Here is a 19,180-nt window from a genome sequence, read left to right as displayed (position 1 = left end):
ATGTGGTCTTGTCACGTATCTTTGCAGTGTGATAGCAGCCATTCCTACCAGCCAGGCCTAAATGCCCAAAGGAAGCTTAAGCTATTCCATTGTCTATGTTGATGGGCTGTGAGCTGCTCATGGCTTCTTCATTGTACCTTAAAAGCTCTCGGAGAGTTTTTTCCAGAATAAAGACATTTGAACTACAGATCCCCAGTCAATATTCAGAACTTCAGGTAGAAAAATCATACCTGCATACAAACAGGATAATCATAATGAGCAAATCATAACTTTTCAAATGATACCCCACATGACTTATCTTGTACAAAATGCATCATACGTATGTCATAAGCATATTATAATAATATTACAGTAATGAATATAGAGTGCAATGTCAGAACAGAGTCAGCAAAATGCTTTGTCAGAAATTACTAACATTTGATAAAGGGAACTTCGTAGACTTCAATATTTGATGCTGACAATTTGCGTTTTGACAGTTATAAATCTTTAACTTTTGAATCTCACTGTCAACAATTATTGTCTGACCCAAAAATGCTTAAATCCTGGATTATTCAGAACAGTGAGCATTTAATTTGATAATCTAAAAAAATGCTTCAAAATAATCATTGATCTTATCCACTGAAAGGCTAAAAAAATTGAATAAGGATAGTGTCTCTCCAATTTAAAATTCCACTGAAAGAGAAAAGAGAAGGTGGAACAGAGATCGAGAACCTTTCAAATAAGACTGAAAATGTTCCTTATTGAGTTATCCAATGTAATTGGCTTGGGAGTCATGCCTTTTAGAGCCTCGCTAGCAGTTATATTCTTCTACTATTTGCCAGAAAGTTCAAGTGGCCAGGTTGTCAGTTTGATTATCTCTGAATGGCTTGGCTTTTGAGAAGTGTAACACACATGGGTTGAATTCCTGTTGCTTGTGTTTGGGTGGGGGGAGGGGGTGTTTCAGCATGTTTAGTAGGAGGAAGTTTGTTAATTATGAACATTTTGAGGCTCAACTTTCAAGTTGCTAAGTGCCCTTACGCCTCAAACATAAAGAACTTTGAGAATTCAGTTCACTTTGTATCTCTCAGGAGCTGATCAGCACCTTGTTGGACTGGAACCAGGATTTCCTTGTTGTTTGACATCTGCAGTTTTGAAAACTCTGGTGTAAACTCAAGCAGCTTTCTCAACTGAAATAAGCTTATTTTTGCAGAAAGCTGGTGTCTTCTGGATTGTTGAGACTAGCAAGCAATGGTTAGACTTGAATTCTCAGTCAACAGAAAAAGACTGATTCATGGTCAGAAGTCATTCATTGCCGGTTAGGGACAAAGTCGTCTATCTTTTGTGTTTCTATGACTTTACATATTTCAGCGATACGAAAACAAGAGGGACGTACTTTCTGTCTGTAAATATTACCGAATGATAATTAAACAGATAGGCTGTGTCTCCACATGAGCTAACTGGAAGATGCTAATGAGGCATGGATGCAAATTTTCTGCACCTCATTAGCATATTGGCATGTGGTTTGGAGTCCGGAAGAAGTTCTTCTGGACTCTGAAGTACACGTGGAGACGCGCAGCCCATGGGGATCTTCTGGAAGGAAACTCTCCTTCTGGAAGCCCCTTCTTCAAAAGTCAAAGATTTATAACTGATAAAACACGTCTCTGTGTATACTTTGGAGTGTGGAAGAGCTTCTTCCGGACTCCCAACCACGTGCCGATATGCTAATGAGGTGCAGACAATTTGCATCTGCACCTCATTAGCATCTTCTGGTTAGCTCATTAGCGTGCTGCTTCTGGAAGAAGCAGCACATGGAGACGCAGCCATATTGTATAGTATTAATGGTCTCTAGTTAGTATATTAAATCAGAACTGTGACTTTACTATGCTGCATGAGACCTAGGAAAATATTTCTGATACCAATTCAGTGGTCCATGTATTGCACTTTAATATTTATATAAAATATTCTATTCTTCCTAAATATGGGCATTTTTAAATCTAGTTTTACTGATCCTGCATAATTTTCAATACATGAAAATACATTCTGCTATATTTCACTAGTGTAGCACAAGGTGTTTAATTATCTGGAGAATAGAAATGTCAGTAATATAGGGAAATGAAAAAGTCCAATTATAAACCTCAAAAGAACATTCCTGGACTTCAGTTGCTGATAAATGCTGATGAGCCAGATTGACCCCCACAGTTGTGTGAACAGAAGCTGAAAAATGGGGACACATCTTGTGCAACTTTGGTTGCATGCCACTCAAACCACCAACATTGCCTTTGATATAGAATTTTGTATCCAAACGCTCTAAAATTCAGGTGGTGGTAGGGCAGGTCAGGTACAACTGGAATCTCACATCTAATTTTTGCCACACAATTCCTTTTTTTCTTGCTGTTTTGTTTTTATTTTTACTGCTCACCACATTTGAACGTATCGTGCCTCTTTTCAGAGAGCATGACAAAGGTGTACAAAATACTGTGTGGTAGAGGGAAGGCAAATAGGGGAGCTACTGTTCACCCATTTTTGAATACAAAAAGGAGGGAACGTTCAATTAAATCAAAAAGCAGCCAGCTTAGAAAATGGGGAAAAAAAGAAAAAAAGGAATGCTTGTTTATGCAATATATAATTAACCTGTGGAACCCACTGCCACAAAGTCATTATTGCCCTGTTTAAATGGATTCACTGCATTTATAGACAATAACAGCTGCAGTTACGTCAGACAGGCACATATTGAGCTTTTTAATATATCTGTTTCTGAACACAAGTGGCCCCAGCAGGCAATCTATTCTGTAAATTTTAACTATGAGGGATGTTTCATTTTCCTCTGAAGCATCTAATACTACAAACTGTCTGAGACAGGATGCTGAGGTAGATGGACTTGATATAACAATTCCTGTATTTGTAAAGCATGGGAAATTTTAGCTTGAAAGAAATGTTTAGACTGTTATTAATGACTGAATAGAATAATTTAGAATTGAAATATTCAACATTATTGCTGCAGTGCTATAATCAGAGTTGGAACCATGCTTTTATTTTCTTATTTGAGTATGTGGTTATATTCTTTCTATGGCTTTGCAATAAAACAGCAAATAATTGCCAGCCAGAACTCCTGAAGCAAGAGCCCACAAGTGTTTCTAACTGGGGAGATGGGCCACTAGTACTTACATATCACAAAGGTTGTTGTATGTGGTACAATACAAGCTTGCTGCAAGAAGATTCCACTTAAAGCATTAACTGTGTTGTTTTGAAATCAGCATAGTAATACCTCTCATGGGCTACATCTACACGTGCCACAAACTTCGAAATGGCCACGCAAATGGCCATTTCGAAGTTTACTAATGAAGTGCTGAAATGCATATTCAGTGCTTCATTAGAATGCGGGCGGCCGCGGCACTTCGAAATTGCCGCGCCTCGCTGCCGCGCATCTTGTTCAGACGGGACTCCTTTTCGAAAGGACGCCGCCTACTTCGAAGTCCCCTTATTCCCATGAGCTGATGGGAATAAGGGGACTTCGAAGTAGGCGGGGTCCTTTCGAAGAGGAGTCCCGTCTGGACAAGACGCGCGGCGGCGAGGCGCATCAATTTCGAAGTGCCGCGGCCGCCCGCATACTAATGAAGTGCTGAATACGCATTTCAGCGCTTCATTAGTAAACTTCAAAATGGCCATTTCGAAGTTTGGGGCACGCGTAGACACGGCCATGGTGAGGACAGCTGGAAGACTTTTCTGCTAAGAGGCTGTATCTCTCTTCTGCTATTGAGGAAATGTCTGTTGCTTAATATTGGCAGATTCTGGTCTGATCTACATTGTGAGCAGTAGGTAGTCCGTCCTGTCTGACGATGACGTCTTGAGCTTGCACAGGCTCATCGGTTGTGGATTTGCATGTGGCTGAGGCATCCAAGCTTTGAACGGCATGGGCGTTCAAATGGGGGCAAGGGAATTGTCCTGGCTCTGTTGGTGCAGCTCCTGCTGTTGCTTTCTTCCTCTCACAAGCATCAATGAGGTGTACGTGTTGCTGCTCTTCAAAGTTGTCATACACATGTCATACAAGAGCACGCCAGCTTATTTGTTCTTTTGCATGCTGCTTTAGCTATTCTGGTTTTAAACCAGCATGAGCAATGTTGGCCTTCACACTGTCTTTATACCTCTTGTGAGGCCTACCTTGATTCCTTTTGCCCTGAGAGAGTTCACCATAGAGGAGTTGCTTAGGGATTCTTGGGAATACAAGGGTTAATTTTAAAAGCCCTTTATGTCAATGGGAGGGACTGGTCAGTGTAGACACATTCATTACAAATTCAACCTAATGCTGAATGTGTTGACCTGCTCACAATGTATTTTTGGGATTCAAGAACACATTGTGAGCAGGTCAATGCATTCAGCATTAGGTTGAATTTGTAATGAATGTGTCTACACTGACCAGTCCCTCCCATTGACATAAAGGGCTTTTAAAATCAACCCCTGTATTCCTCCTGAATAAGTGGAGTAAAGCCTGAGGCAACATTCATGCCTCAAATTAGGGGTAAGGTAAACACTGTATTGTAATTCAGAGTTACTAGCCTCCAGGAGATGATACAAAGTGCTCTACTGGGAATGCTCTTTGAATGTGCTCGTGGAGACAGATTGGGTCACAGAGATTCCTTTGAAACTGTCACCTGATGGGCTAATCACACCACCAAACCTGTATACCTGACCTCAGGGATGCACCACCACTCTGTCCTGTGGAGCCAAAACCTCCATTCTCCCCCAGCAAAGGAACAGAGTTGGAGTAACAGCCCACAGCAGAGCAACACAGACACTATGATTCACTTCGGACTGGGAAGGATCAGTCAGAGGGACTTGACACAGCATCCAGGTGCAGCGTTCCAACAGATAAATCCATCTTACTCTGGAAAAAAAAATGTTTTACACAGAGAAAGCTCATAAAGTTCATTCTGTTTGTCAGAGAAAAAGAGAGGTGCCCAGCCATTATTCCCCTTCTTGGTAACAATTATTTGCACTGGGTTTAATAATGAACAAAAGTGATTTATTAAGTATAAAAAGTTGGATTTAAGTGGTGCAAGTGATAACAGATCAAAGTAAGTTACTGAGCTAAAATAAAACAAACATGTCAGCCAGGCCTAATACACCATGGCTGTGTCTACACTACCACCTTCCTTCAAAGGAAGGATGGTAATTAGGGTGTTGGGAGTTTACTAATGAAATGCTACTGGGCATAGGTAGCACTTCATTAAGCAAATTGCCCCCCGCGGCAACTTCAAAGTTTTAAACTTCGAAGTACCAGCACACATCTAGCTGCGGCTCACCCGCCCGTACTTTGAAGTGCCCGAGCAACTTCAAAGTCCCCTTACTCCTCAAAATTTTAGTGTAAACAAGCCCGAAGTATAGTTGCTACAAATCAGACCTTTTCACCCTAGTTCTTATTTCAGGTGAAGTCTTTTTCAGGTCAGAGCTATTCTTTTTTTTTGACCTGAGTCCAGGAGCTCTTCTCTACCTCTGTCACTAGAATTCTTTTTGTTTACAGGTCTTTTCATGGGATGGGGATCCGTCTGTGAAGCCAGATGATGACTATCATTGTTTGCTTCCCATTCCTTGTATAGAATTTCCCCATGGCAGGATGTCTTTGTTCAATTGCCACAACTGTGAAAAAGTATAAAATTTTAGATAGATTCAGCAACATGGTTACACGTCTTTGTAGGAGCAACCACAATCCAGACTTACAGGAAAAACAAGGTCAATCTGCTGCAGGAGCTGTGGCATAGCTACCCAGTGAGCATCACTCCCTCAGTCAACACAATGTTTGGCAGCACAGATGTGCTCCGTGGACCACAGCCACCTAGGCGGGACATGCAAAATTGCATTTGTTAAATCAGATGTCCAAAATCAAATCAAATAAAATTCACTTAATTTTGTAGCATAGACCTAGGTGGAGGTGAGCAACTGATCAAACCTCAGAACTGGACTTAAGGCAAGCTAGCAGTTCCTGATAGTTCTTGTAGTTTGTTCCATACGTCATTTCTTTTTTAGAGGGATTGTCTGCCCTCACCTGCACTTACAGAACAGTTCAGTTCTCTAGCACAGAGAAGGAAGTCCCACCCCTCCAGCCACATTGGGCATGCTCTAGTCTAAGTGCTTTTTCTCCTGGAAACTGCCAGTTCAGTTCCCTATGGCTTGGTCAAGATGGCAGCTGTCACCCTTGAAAGTAGCTACTGGCAATAGGAAAATGTTCTTCACCTACATAATGAGGGGAATCATTCAAGACTGAATCTTCACTCCTGAGGCTCAGGTGACTACATTTTCAGTGACAAATTGTGATACCTGTCCAGTGGTAAGGCATAGAAATGTGTCATGAGCTATTCTGTGCACACCTCCGCATCCCAATAACAGGCTGATCTTTGCAGTCATGCCTCCTACTTCTTAATTGAGCAATCGTCTCCTTTCTACATATGGAAGGAATACAGATGCCAGCTTTTTGGAAGAAAAAATACAGAAACACTTGCCTCCTGTTACATTTAAGCAAAACGTCAAATAATTTGCACATGACTGTAAACTGCAGCTTTTTAAAAGATCCATGGATTTAGTGTTGGTAAAGGCATCGCTGGCTGCTTCACTCCTGATATGAGGCAAAGGGGATTTCCTTTACATGTAGCAGGAGTAATTCAATCTCCATAGCCCATGCAGTCTGTGGCCTTTCTGTACATGTAAAGTGTGTGTGAGAAGGTTTGTGATGTGGGAGCTGGAACTGAGACCTACCTGAGTTTCTCTCTAGCCTCTCTCCTCCCCTTGTCTGCTTCCTCCCCTCCTCCCCACCCTCACCTTGGTAGTTCAGGTGAACAGGCTGTGGGGTAGATGCAGCAGCTTCCCTGGAGGTTGGACAACTGTCTGCCACTGTGTTGCCAGCTCTCCTGATTTTTTCATGAGTCATGGGATTTTAGCCAGGGCTGGAACCAGTTTGGTCATGTCACAAGAAGCATCAGCCCCAATTTCAGACCTGCATGGAGGTGAGGACAAAATGCCTTGCGGGCTGGCTGTCCACTCCCCTAACCTCATAGCTGGGGAAGAGCAGCCAATCAAAGCCATCACAGATGCAGGTGGCTGACACCATCCTCACAGGAGGGGAAAGGGAATAAAGCCTAGCACCTCAGGGCTCGATCCCTCCTCTATAGTTAACAGTGACAGTTCCCCTGCTCTCCCCTCTTCCACACTACCTGCTTGTAACACCCAGTCAGGGCAGCAGGGAGCAGGGAGGGAAGAGCCCCTGGAGCCACAACCCACCCAGAAATAGGGGGAGGACCCTGTTACAGGCCCCTAGGTCTGGGAGAGAGAGTGGAGCCCCTCAGGTGAAAAAGAGTTGAGTGGGGAGGATGGGCAGAACTGATGTGAAGGCAGAATTAATAGGTGGACAGCAGGGGATGGACAGGTGTGGAGTTCAGAGTTCCTGCAGCAGAGGCCAAAATCACCTTGATAAATCTGACATGTTAGCAAGACTGTCTCACGCATGCATTGTCTGTTGATGAGGCAGCTCAGAAATCAAAGATAGGTCTGGAAAACCATATAACATTTTAAAAAAAAATAAACCTCCTGGCTTAGGGGGATCTGCCTCCTGGTTTTTGAACCTTTGTAATTGGGCATTTTGCAACCAGATCAACACCACTGCTGCTGACACAAGTCAGGGAGTCGTCTTCAACTGTGCCATGGCCATTTAAGCCTGCCCCAGCCCTCCATGCCCACACCAGGTCCATGAAACTTTTCAGGACTGTTGCCACTAGAATTGGAACAGCCCCTGTCCTGTGTGCCAGGCAAATCAGGATGTAATTATGTAGAAAATGGGCTTCATTGGAAACCTTGTGAGGAAAAGTTGTCATGTGAAAGGCCTGTTGAGGGAGTCTAACAAGGTTTACACCATGCTCATTGTTGTGGTGTGTGCAGCTATAGCTGCATATATACTCGTCCATTGTGTTGACAATTTCACCAACTCAGCTAACTAACAGTTTCTGCAGGTGGTCAGAGTCTGCCTGTCTGAGTCTGCCAAAATGTGGGACAAAATCCTTGGACCTTTTGTACAACCATCAGGGACACTGGTCCAGGCCATGAAAACTGGGTCAATCCTGGGCTTCAGGAATACACACCTGCCTTACTTTTAGGGAGAGAAAACTATGTTCGAAGGGTCTTCTCTCCCCAGTGTTATAGAAAAGGTACTGCAGGGGAATGCGTCTTCTCCTCCCTGGGGATTATGGGAAAGAAGGTTTGTGCTACAAATGCAGCCTGCTGGGCCAGTCAAGTTGGAACAGCTAGGAGACCAAATAAGTGTTTCCGTACTTGCTCAGATATGCTGCCAGTAGAGCTGGTGACAGACCAAGAGGTAAGGCAAATTCTTGGCCATATTTGGATGACAGTCATTTGTGTTTTCAGTGGAAAATCTAGTTTTGATTTGCCTCTCTCCTGGGATGAGGAGTGTTGTGTCACAGCTGCAAAATTTTGCTATTTTTGTCGTTGTATAACTTTAGGCAAAACATGAATATTTATGACCTCTAGAAGAAACATTGCATTTCACGCAATTCTGTTTTGCAGAAAAAAATCACATTGTTCTTTTAATATGTTTTTAAACAAAGTTTTTGGAGTCATAGATCTGGTGGCCACCAGGAACTCTGGTGCATTTCACTGGGGTCTAATAGACTGTGAGCTTATGGGACTGTTTATTAGTCCACAATGGCAAAATGTAGAGAGCTGGTGAAAATCAGAATGTCCGGTGTCATGGGGATTTTTATTTTTACATGAGAACTACCTTGGAACTTTGCCCAAAACTTCCTGGCTTTCGCTAGAAATACTCACATATGTAGAGGAGGTCTGCTCCTGATTATTGTCTGCTGAGCGGAGTGTGCTGAGCAGTACATAGAGCAGCGAGGTAGACAACAGCTTGCCCCATGCAGCTTACTTTTTTTTTTTGCTAACACAATTAAAAACAGGAAATTCAGGAAATCTAATAAGAGCCTGATCTTATAATCGTTCCAGCTCACAGACATTTGTTTTATTCATTAAACCATTGGAAATAAGGGTTGCACAGCTGAACCTTCAGTCTTTATAGAGTTTTTCCCATTGCTGTTGCACACCCAGCTTGTCAGTTGCTGGGTCACTTGTGCCTGGAGTAAACAAAGACGTTTGGCTGTGCACACGTTAGCTGCATACCTCCGACATTTTATTGCTATGATGAGAAAGGAGGCAGTCAAAATAAAGTGGCTTCCAGCACAGACTCTCTCTCCAATCGTTGCCACAGGTCACATGACATGTTATACTTTCACATGGATAAACCATTGCAGAACTATTTATTCTTCAGTTTAATTGTTACAAATAGGCTTGCTTGCCTTTCCTTTCAGCTAATTTGTTTTAAGTACTTTGTTGGCCATACAGTGCAAGTGTTCCCTAATGGCTAAAGCACTGACTTGGCCCTGGACTGCTGGATCCAGTCACATCACTATTTCATGCCTCAGTTTCCCCATCTGTGAAGTGGGGGTAGTGATGTTTACCCCTTTTGTAAAGCACGTTGAGATTCACTAATGAAATGTGATATGTAAAAACGATGCACTATTATTGTTAGTACACAGGATCTGATTCTTAATTTGTAATCTCTTTTAATCCCCACAAGACTTCCATATTGCAGAATAAGTGGAATTGCATATTTCAGACAACTACCCCTCTTGACGGAACCTCAGAGTTGGGGAGGGGGAAAGGCAGATGTCTGAGTGCTGGTTAGGATTGATTATCCTTGTCTTGGCCTTCAAGGTCCATTTTTAATCTCCCATCTTTGCATTAGCACTAGAAGAGAAGATTTAAGAGCTATAATTGGGACTAGAGGCCTGATTGCCACTCTGCTTTTAAGCGGAAGTTGGTTTGGAAGAAAGTTCTAGACAGAAACTTTGTTGTAATACACATCCAAAGTGTATGAACCAGGCCTGTGCTGGCCATGGGAGGAGCTCTGTTGGGGGCTGGGTCAAGCCCTGGTCTGGCTGAGGGAGGGGCTGGCATGCTGTGAGGGAGCTGAACGAGGCCCCGCACTGGCATCTCCAAGAAGATCAGGTAGTGAAGGTGAGGCAAGCTCAGTGAAAGATTTCCATTTCAGCATGATGTCAGATATTGCTAGCATGTGTTTCCAGGTCCCCAGTGAGAGTGGCAGTGTGAAATGAAGTAAAGGAATCCTGGCCAAAAGACCACTAGACAAGGCGATTCTAAGGTGACAATTATTTGAAAGTCTCCTGAATAGTTTTGTGAAAAAGGGGAGCACTGTCAAAACCCTGTGCAAGGTCAGGTTTACCCTGGAATGGTAATTTTCTTTTTGCTTTGTTTGATTCCAACCAGCTTGAATAAGGACAATCAGTTGATACCACAGTCATAACGCTGCCTTCAGGTTCTGCAGAGGGAATCTAGCAGCCTGGATTAACAATGGAAGTTCTGGTTTGTGTGGAATTGCAAGAATGAAGATTTTCTTCCCTTCAATCCTTCTGTTCCTCTCCTACTACCTTCATCTCCTAAGATTCTGTGATACACAGTTTAGCAACAGACAATTCTATGGCCAAGAAATATCAAATTACTTGGACAACTCCTTTTTCTAAGCGTATATAGCTCTCCCCTCATCACCAAGACCTCCAAATAATCACTTGCAGGGTGCTAGGTCCCGCATGTCACTTAGCAAAAAAACCAAAACCAAAACCGAAAAACCAACAGCCCTCCCACACACACCTCATACCAAACATGGTTTCTTGGCAGTTGTGGCGATTTGTTCTGCTTTGTGGTGTTGGGAGCTGGGAGGTGTTATACTGATGCTTGGCAGCAGTTTGCTGATACAGTACTGTACTCTTCAATTACATTACGTTCAGGTTCAGCCCACACTTACCATAACATACATTACATTTAGTGACGAGCCAAGCTAAGTAGAAGTCATCTATGCATGTCACGTTGTATAAGTTAATCTGGTCGGTTAAGCTTTGATAAAGTGGTCTTGTGACTCTTATCAAATCTTGAAGTAATTAGAAGTCTAGTCATTCATTTTCAGGACTGAGGCAGAGATGGGTGAAGCTAAAAAGGGTAAAAAACAAGGGTGATGTCCTGCTAGGGGTCTACTACAGGCCACCTACCCAGATGGAAGAGGTGGATGAGGCTTTTTTTAAACAACTGACAAAGTCATGCAGGGCCCAGGATTTTGTGGTGATGGTGGACTTCAACTATCCAGATATATGTTGGGAAACTAACACAGCAACACAGAGACTATTCAATAAGTACTTGGACTGCATTGGAGACAACTTTTTTTTTCAGAAGCTTGAAAAAGCTACTGGGGGGAAGCTGTCCTAGATTTGATTTTAACAAATAGGAGGAACTGAATGAGAATCTGAAAGTGGAAGGCCACTTGGGTGAAAGTGATCATGAAATCATAAGAGTTCACAATTTTAAGGAAGGGTAGAAGGGAGAACAACAAAATAGAGATAATGGATTTCAGAAAGGCGAATTTTGGTAAACTCAGAGAGCTGGTAGGTACGGTCCCATGGGAAGCAAGACTGAGGGGAAAAACAGCTAAGGAGAGTTGGCAGTTTTTCAAAGGGACATTATTAAGAGCCCAAAAGCAAGCTATTCTGCTGTGTAGGAGTGATAGAAAACATGGCAAAAGACCACCTTGGCTTAATCCGGAGATCTTGCATGATCTCAAAATAGAAAAGGAATCATATAAAAAATGGAAACGAGGACAAATTACAAAGGATGAATATAGGCAAACAACAGAGGAATGCCGGGGCAAGATTAGAAAGGCAAAGGCACAAAATGACCTCAGATTAGCTACAGGCATAAAGGGAAACAAGAAGACTTCCTATAAATGCATTAGAAGCAAGAGGAAGACCAAGGATAGGGTAGGCCCATTGCTCAGTGAGGAGGGAGAAACAGTAATGGGAAACTTGGAAATGGCAGAGATGCTTAATGACTTCTTTGTTTCAGTCTTTACTGAGAAATCTGAAGAAGGAATGCCTAAGATAGTGAATGCTAGTGGGAAAGGGGTAGGTTTAGATGATAAAATAAAAAAAAAAACCAAGTGAAAATCACTTAGAAAAGTTAGATGTCTGCAAGTCACCAGGGCCTGATGAAATGCATTCTAGAATACTCAAGGAGCTGATAGAGGAGGTATCCGAGCCATTAGCTATCATCTTTGGAAAATCATGGGAGACAGAAGAGATTCTAGAAGACTGGAAAAAGGCAATGTAGTGCCCATCTATAAAAAGGGGAATAAGAACAATACAGGAAACTATAGACCAGCCAGTTTAACGTCTATGCCAGGAAAGATAATGGAACAAGTAATTAAGGAAATCATCTGCAAACAGGGATAGGGAACAGCCAGCATGGATTTGTAAAGAACAAATCATGTCAAACCAATCTGATAGCTTTCTTTGATAGGATAATGAGCCTTGTGGATAAGGGAGAAGTGGTAGATGTGGTATAACTAAACATTAGAAAGGCATTTGATATGGTCTTGCATGATATTCTTATCAATAAACTAGGCAAATACAACTTAGATGGGGCTACTATAAGGTGGGTACAACACTGGCTGGATAACCGTACCCAGAGAGTAGTTCTTAACGGTTCTCAATCCTGCTGGAAAGGTATAACAAGCGGGGTCCACAGGGGTCTGTTTTGGAACCGGTTCTGTTCAATATCTTCATCAACGATTTAGATATTGGCATAGAAAGTACGCTTATTAAGTTTGCAGATGATCCCATGCTAGGAGGGGTTGCAACTGCTTTGGAGGACAGGGTCAAAATTCAAAATGATCTGGACAAATTGGAGAAATGGTCTGAGGTAAACAGGATGAAGTTTAATAAAAACGAATGCAAAGTGCTCCACTTAGGAAGGAACAATCAATTTCATACATAGAGAATGGGAAGCGATTGTCTAGGAAAGAGTATGGTAGAAAGGAATCTAGGGGTTATAGTGAACCACAAGTTAAATATGAGTCGACAGTGTGATGCTGTTGCAAAAAAAGCAAACATGATTCTGGGATGCATTAACAGGTGTGTTGTGAACAAGACATGAGAATTCATTCTCCCGCTCTACTCTGTGCTGGTTAGGCCTCACTTGGAGTATTGTGTCCAGTTCTGGGCTCTGCATTTCAATAAATATGTGGAGAAATTGGAAAGGGTCCAGAAAGAGCAACAAGAGTGATCAAAAGTCTGGAGAACATGACCTATGAAGAAAGGCTGAAAGAACTGGGTTTGGTTAGTTTGGAAAAAAGAAGATTGAGGGGGGGACATGATAGTGGTTTTCAGGTATCTAAAAGGGTGTCATAAGGAGGAGGGAGAAAACTTGTTCTTCTTGGCCTCTGAGGATAGAACAAGGAGCAATAAGCTTAAACTGCAGCAAGGGAGGTTTAGGTTGGACATTAGGAAAAAATTTCCTGACTGTCAGGGTGGTCAAACGGTGGAATAAATTGCCTAGGGAGGTTGTGGAATCTCCATCGCTGGAGATATTTAAGAACAGGTTAGATAAATGTCTATCAGGGATGGTCTAGACAGTACTTGGTCCTGCCATGAGGACAGGGGGTGGACTTGATGACCTCTCAAGGTCCCTTCCAGTCCTAGCATTCTATGATTCTATGACTCCTTTCCAAGTTCCCACTGAGGCATGGCATACTGTGTAATTAGGGTGACCACATTGCCCTATGGCAAATATGGGACTCCGGCCTCTGGAAATGGGGGTGGGACAGTTGTCCCACGTCGGGGCTCCATGGCGAGGTACCAGGGATGGGGACTCCACAGCCTCCAATGGGGAGGCACCAGCGCTGAAGGGGAGTGGAGGATGGGGGCTCCAGAAACCCCTGGTGGGAGGGTGTTCCAAAGCCTCCCAGCAGGGGTGGGGTATGGAGTGAAGTAGGAGCTGCCTCCCCAAGGTGTGGGAGGCAGGGAATGAAGCAGCCGCCTTGTGGAGGGGCTCCATGGCAGTGGGAGCTGCTTTCCCTAAGTATAAGGCACCCGGGAATGAGGCAGTCACCCCAGTGTGGAGTTCACTGGCAGTGGGGGCTGCCACCATGGGGTTCTGGGGAATGGGGCACCTGCCCCACAGAGGAGCTCCCCTGCAGCAGAAGCTGCTGCCACAGATGCAGAGCTCTGGGGAACAGGGCAGCCACCCAGAGGAGGAGCTCCCTGGCAGGAGAGGCTGCCGCCCCAAGACCCTGCAATACACAGGACAATTTGCCTATTTTCTTAAAAATGTCAGGATGCCTGTGAGACAGCTTAAATAAGGGACTGTCTCAGTGAAAACAGGATGAATGGTCACTCTATATGTAATGGCTCCTAGAACATGTTTGTTCTAGTTTTGAAGACCCCAGAAAGCATGAAGAAAGCACCTATCTACAAATTTGGCTTGTTCCTGTTTGCATGGGCTGTAAGGCATGGCCACAATTCACGATGACAGTTTCCTAGCAGTTACAAGCTGGTCCTGATTGTTTTAGAAGCAAAATTAAATTTGCAGTTCCCCCAGTAACACACTGAGATTTATTCGGGGACAAATCTGGAGTGAAACAAGTCCAAGTTTCTCTTTTGTGAGGCAGAGGGGAAGTATAAGTAGATACTATAGTCACCCATATGAGTAAGCCAGGAATTCATGAGTGATTCATAAATCATTATAAAGACCACTAAAGTCTACTAAAAGGATCCCTGTCTGGCTATAGAAAGTGCTGTATTATCTTTGGAAGGTTTTTTTAGATGTTAAATCAAATGTGAAATCTTTAAAACTGTGCTTTTCATTTTAGGTCTTGAAAAGTTTTTCCCCATTTTTGGCTGGCAGTTAAACCTATTTTTAATTGATTAATTTTCACAGAAGAATTTTGAAAACACAGAGAATGATATCCCATGATTCCTTGAATAATAATTTTAAAAAGACTAGTCTGTGCATTGTTGTTGATCTCTGGCAGCAAATCAATAATCTTTCTATGTGAAAGCGATCCAAAAAACTAATCTCAGTCTTTCCTCCTTCTTGGTAAACCTATAATCCTGCATTTGTAGCGCATTTTAAGCTCCGATATATCTTCTCTCACTAACACTCAGTGTATTTTTCTTCTTTTGTTAGCCTCAGTTTGTGCCTTGTCTCTACATTCCTTCACATGCTTTTAAATGTATAGAGCAGGAGTTACCTGCAGACACAAAAATATGTGATGTATAACAAACTGGTTACTTAATAAGGACTCCATGATTTATTCCATTATTGGTCATATTTCTGTAGTTTCTCCTGTATAGACACATCCTTTTTAGTAATATATTTAAGTTTGTATGTAAACATCAAAGCAATAGAGAGAAAAACTAAACTGTAACTAATAAGAAACAAAGGGCTACTCAGTGAAAACAAATAGAACAAGTAGTAAAGCATGCAAGGTTCATTGTGGCTATATCTAGATTAGAGTGATTGGTTGGCAGAAGTTTTTGTCAGAAGATATCTTTTGACAAAACTTCTGTTGACAGACCACTGCCAGACTTCCCAGGTGGACTGAAAAAGCAATGTACTCCACTGACAGAGAGTGGCCAGCCACTCTGTTGGCTCTATCAGCACAATGGTCAACTGGAAGCACAGCAGACCAGGTTGCCCAGTGTCTCAGAAGTCCTATCTTTTGATGGAAGGACCCCTGGAACATACAGACCAGCTTTTTCTCGACAGATCTCTGTCAACAGAGGCGTTCTTCCTCATGCTGAGCGGGGTACAGCTGTTGACAAAAGTGCTGCATTCTGTCGACTTACTGTCGACTGAACGCCTTTGAGAATCTGGACACGCCGCAAGTTTATTGTGACAGAGTGGCCATGCTTGCCCATGTGATGAATTTAGGCAGGAGTATTTTGTGGTATTTTTACTATAATTATAGCCCCTTCTGTGTTATTGGTTACACTACAGCCTCCTTCTGCTGTTGTCTAATTAAAACAAACAAACGAACAAAAACATTTATTGCCAGGTAGGTGACATAGAGCATATGAATCAGGAAAACCAAACTGTGAAACTTCTCTACACTTCACCTTTCTGTCTTCAGTGGGATAATCGCTTTCCTATTTTGTAAAGAGCTTTGAGATGTACAGTGGAAAGGGGTTATTGTTATTTTAATGTAGTTTAAACTGAATGTAGATTAAACGCTCCCATGAAGCCCATAAATACATCCAAATACATAACCAATCCCTTTATTGTAGCAGAAGCAATAATATGTTCTATGCCCTATTGCCGGGTCCTGCACTGCCTCTCCCCAGCATTTCTTCTTTTAGGCAATGCTTCACCACCCATCAACCAGTCTCTGTTCCCCTTAGAAGCATTGGAATAGACTGATTACAGCTCTTCTAAGAAGGAAGGACTGTCATTTGTCAACTGGTATCCTATTGGCTCTTCACAAGGCAGTTTTGCAACTTAGCAGTGGCCGAGAAGTCGGGTACCCCATCTAAGTATCCCTCTGATCCTCATCACCAGACTATCTGAGCCTCTCCCCTGGACATAAAGAGGAGTTTGCCTGGTAGAAGCTTCAGACTGGGTTGTTTATCAGGAGTAGTTCATCCATCTAATTGAAGAAAATGGAACGTGACTCTTCTGAGTGTTCAGGACTGCACTCTGCTCTTTTAGGAATCTCTATCAGTGCCCATGACTAAAGCATTTTGGTGATTTTAAATAATTAAAAATGGTCTTTTGTTTTTATGTCTTAGGGGGGCTCATACTCTCAATCTGTTTCATGATTATCAGGTTCGTAGCTCCTGCTCCATCTCCCCATCATATCAGCCCCAGGAGAATTCCAGTTCCCCCTCCAATGATGCAGAGACGGACACCGCAGACTCCCCATCTCCAACAGATTGCCGGAACACATCAGAAGACATACCAACCAATAACAAACCCTTCTTTTCAACCAAACAGCATCCACATCCAAGGTAAGAAAGCCATCTTGAACTTAGAAGCTCTTTTCATCTCTCTGTTTACTCATAAAACTTCAAAAAGGAGGAGAATGAAAGATTTTGAGAACTAGCACTGGGATTTTCAAAGGAGTGTTAAGGAGTGAGGCATCAAGCTCCCTGTGAAAATCACTGAAAAGTGGATACTTACCTGCCTTAAACTCCTTTAAGATTCTCAGCCTAGATTTTCAGCATTCATCCTTATGTGAGAGACTGTCAGTTTCTGTGTGGAATTATTTTCAAAGTTGCAAATGAAGAATGGCTGAAAATAATTCTGTGTTGTTCATGCCCAGTTTTGTGCCCCCAATTGTCTCTCAATTGCACACCCAACCTGTCATCAGGTTTTCAAGAAATCAGACTTTTTTTTTCTCCTTTGCAGTTGTGGAGCGATGAAGGCCAGCTTGCTCATTAGCATACATGTCCTTTTTCAAGTTTGTGTTCTCATTTGCACTATGTAAACAGCTTCTAACAGCTCCTTTCTCCCTCTGTGTTCAAACATAAGCCTTTGTAGCTAAGAAGAAAATTAATAGCAGCTGAAAATAAGTTTTTACTGAGGTTGAGTCAGAATGGTAATTACCTTACCATGTTGAAAATATGTTGACTTGGACAGCTCTATTTACTCTAACAGTTAAACATGGAATTTCTCATTTTTGCATGCACAAATTGGGAGAATGATTTTTTTAAATGTCACCCTAAATGTTCTGTGGTCTGTCATTGCTAGAGCAGATCAAATGATGTGGAACAGTATTTGCAAACATTTGTTCAGAACATTTGTGTGATTCACCTATGTTCATGACCTTTGTCACTGATGAGCATTTATGCAAATGGACTTTTCTTCACCTGACTGTTATAGCACAGAGTTGAACAGCCTTTCCAAGGCAGACGGCTGAAATTTGACCTTTTGACCTCTACGGACAGTCCACGTGTCGGTGATATTTTTTAAAGTCACTAACAGTCCTACTTACAACAGCTTCATTCATGAATAAATTAAGAGGCAGAACTTTACCATTTAGGTGGTGATTGGTAGCATTAGCTGGCCTTTTGTTAATCCACAGGCAGAATGGCTTTGAGCATGCTCCCAGCTGCATGGGGGGAGGAGCTGGGCTAAGCTCACCCCTCATGTGCCAATGAAAATCGGCTCGCGTGCCACTCTTGGCACCTGTGCCAAGGGTTGCTGACCCCTGGTTTAGCATGTGCACCTGAACAGACTTTTGTTTGAACAAGCGTATTTGCCACCTCCTGACCACAATTCTCCAAGAGCTTGCCAGAAAGATGGCCAGACTTTGGATTAGCCTGATCTACTCTGGAATCTCATTTCACAGATGTCTTTTAGCTGAAAATTCTCCATATCCAGCTGTCATACACTTCACTCTGGGCTTGGAAAGCTGCACTGTGACAGTTTGTAAGTGGAGATGAAGTCACTAGTGCAGGTGGGCCCTGAACAACTGATCTTTTTGAAGATCAGAATCAAAGCTTTAAACTAATAATTATGCCATCTAGAAGTTAGTGCTCACTCTAGTGTTTGTTTCAGTACAGTGTTTTGAGGGAAGTGGGTCACCACATTCTGTAAGTAGCATCTCTGAGACGCTTTCATATCTGGTGCCAGGTGAAAACAATCCAGCCTGGAGGAAATGAATGCCTTGATCATCGTGATAGAGACAAAGTGCAAGAAGTAATACCTTTTATTGAACCAGCTTCTGAAATTGATCCTATAGTAGGTATTACCTCATCCACCTTGTCTCTCTAATATCACAGCACTGACATGGCTATAACAACATGGCATGGAACATCATCGACATCCATATCTGGGAGGAAAAGATGGGGAAGGAACTGACTTTTAATCTCTTATAGACATTGTGACATAATCATAATCATAATCGTGCTGGTTGCATCTGTGGAAGATGAGGTGTACAGGAGGATGCCCTCAGCTTATTGCTGGGTGTTTTTCATTAGCTAATAAGCGTATCCACTTGTAGCCTAGTACAAAATGGAGCATTAGGAGAAATGGACTAGTTATTGAACTAGGTACCCAAGTATGCCAGAGCAGCTGTCATAAATTTAAAAAGTTTAAAGCTAGAAGGAATAAATAGATTGTCTAATCTGACCTCCTGCATGTGACAGGCCATTGTTTCACCCAGTTGGCCCTATATGGGGCCCAATAACTTGTATCTGACTAAAGCATGGAGAGCACTTGGCTAAAATATATCTTCCAGGAAAACATGCAGTCTTGATTTGAAAATGTCAAGAGAGGGCTTCAGCAAGAATCATAC

General features: G+C 42.5%; 1 protein-coding gene across 2 annotated transcripts in view; it reads left to right on the top strand.

Annotated features, from left to right (window-relative positions):
- Positions 1 to 19,180, top strand: part of GLIS3 (GLIS family zinc finger 3) — a 254,534-nt gene that overhangs the window by 217,528 nt on the left and 17,826 nt on the right. For both annotated transcript variants that reach the window (XM_074994088.1, XM_074994087.1), the window contains exon 8: positions 16,708 to 16,889. In XM_074994088.1, the coding sequence (XP_074850189.1) occupies positions 16,708 to 16,889 (182 nt within the window). The remainder of the gene's footprint in view (positions 1 to 16,707; positions 16,890 to 19,180) is intronic.

The sequence above is a fragment of the Carettochelys insculpta genome, chromosome 5, assembly GCF_033958435.1.
Source record: "Carettochelys insculpta isolate YL-2023 chromosome 5, ASM3395843v1, whole genome shotgun sequence".
NCBI classification, from domain to species: domain Eukaryota; kingdom Metazoa; phylum Chordata; order Testudines; family Carettochelyidae; genus Carettochelys; species Carettochelys insculpta.
The sequence above is the reverse complement of the archived record's forward strand: the minus strand, read 5'-3'. Positions and strand labels throughout refer to the sequence as shown.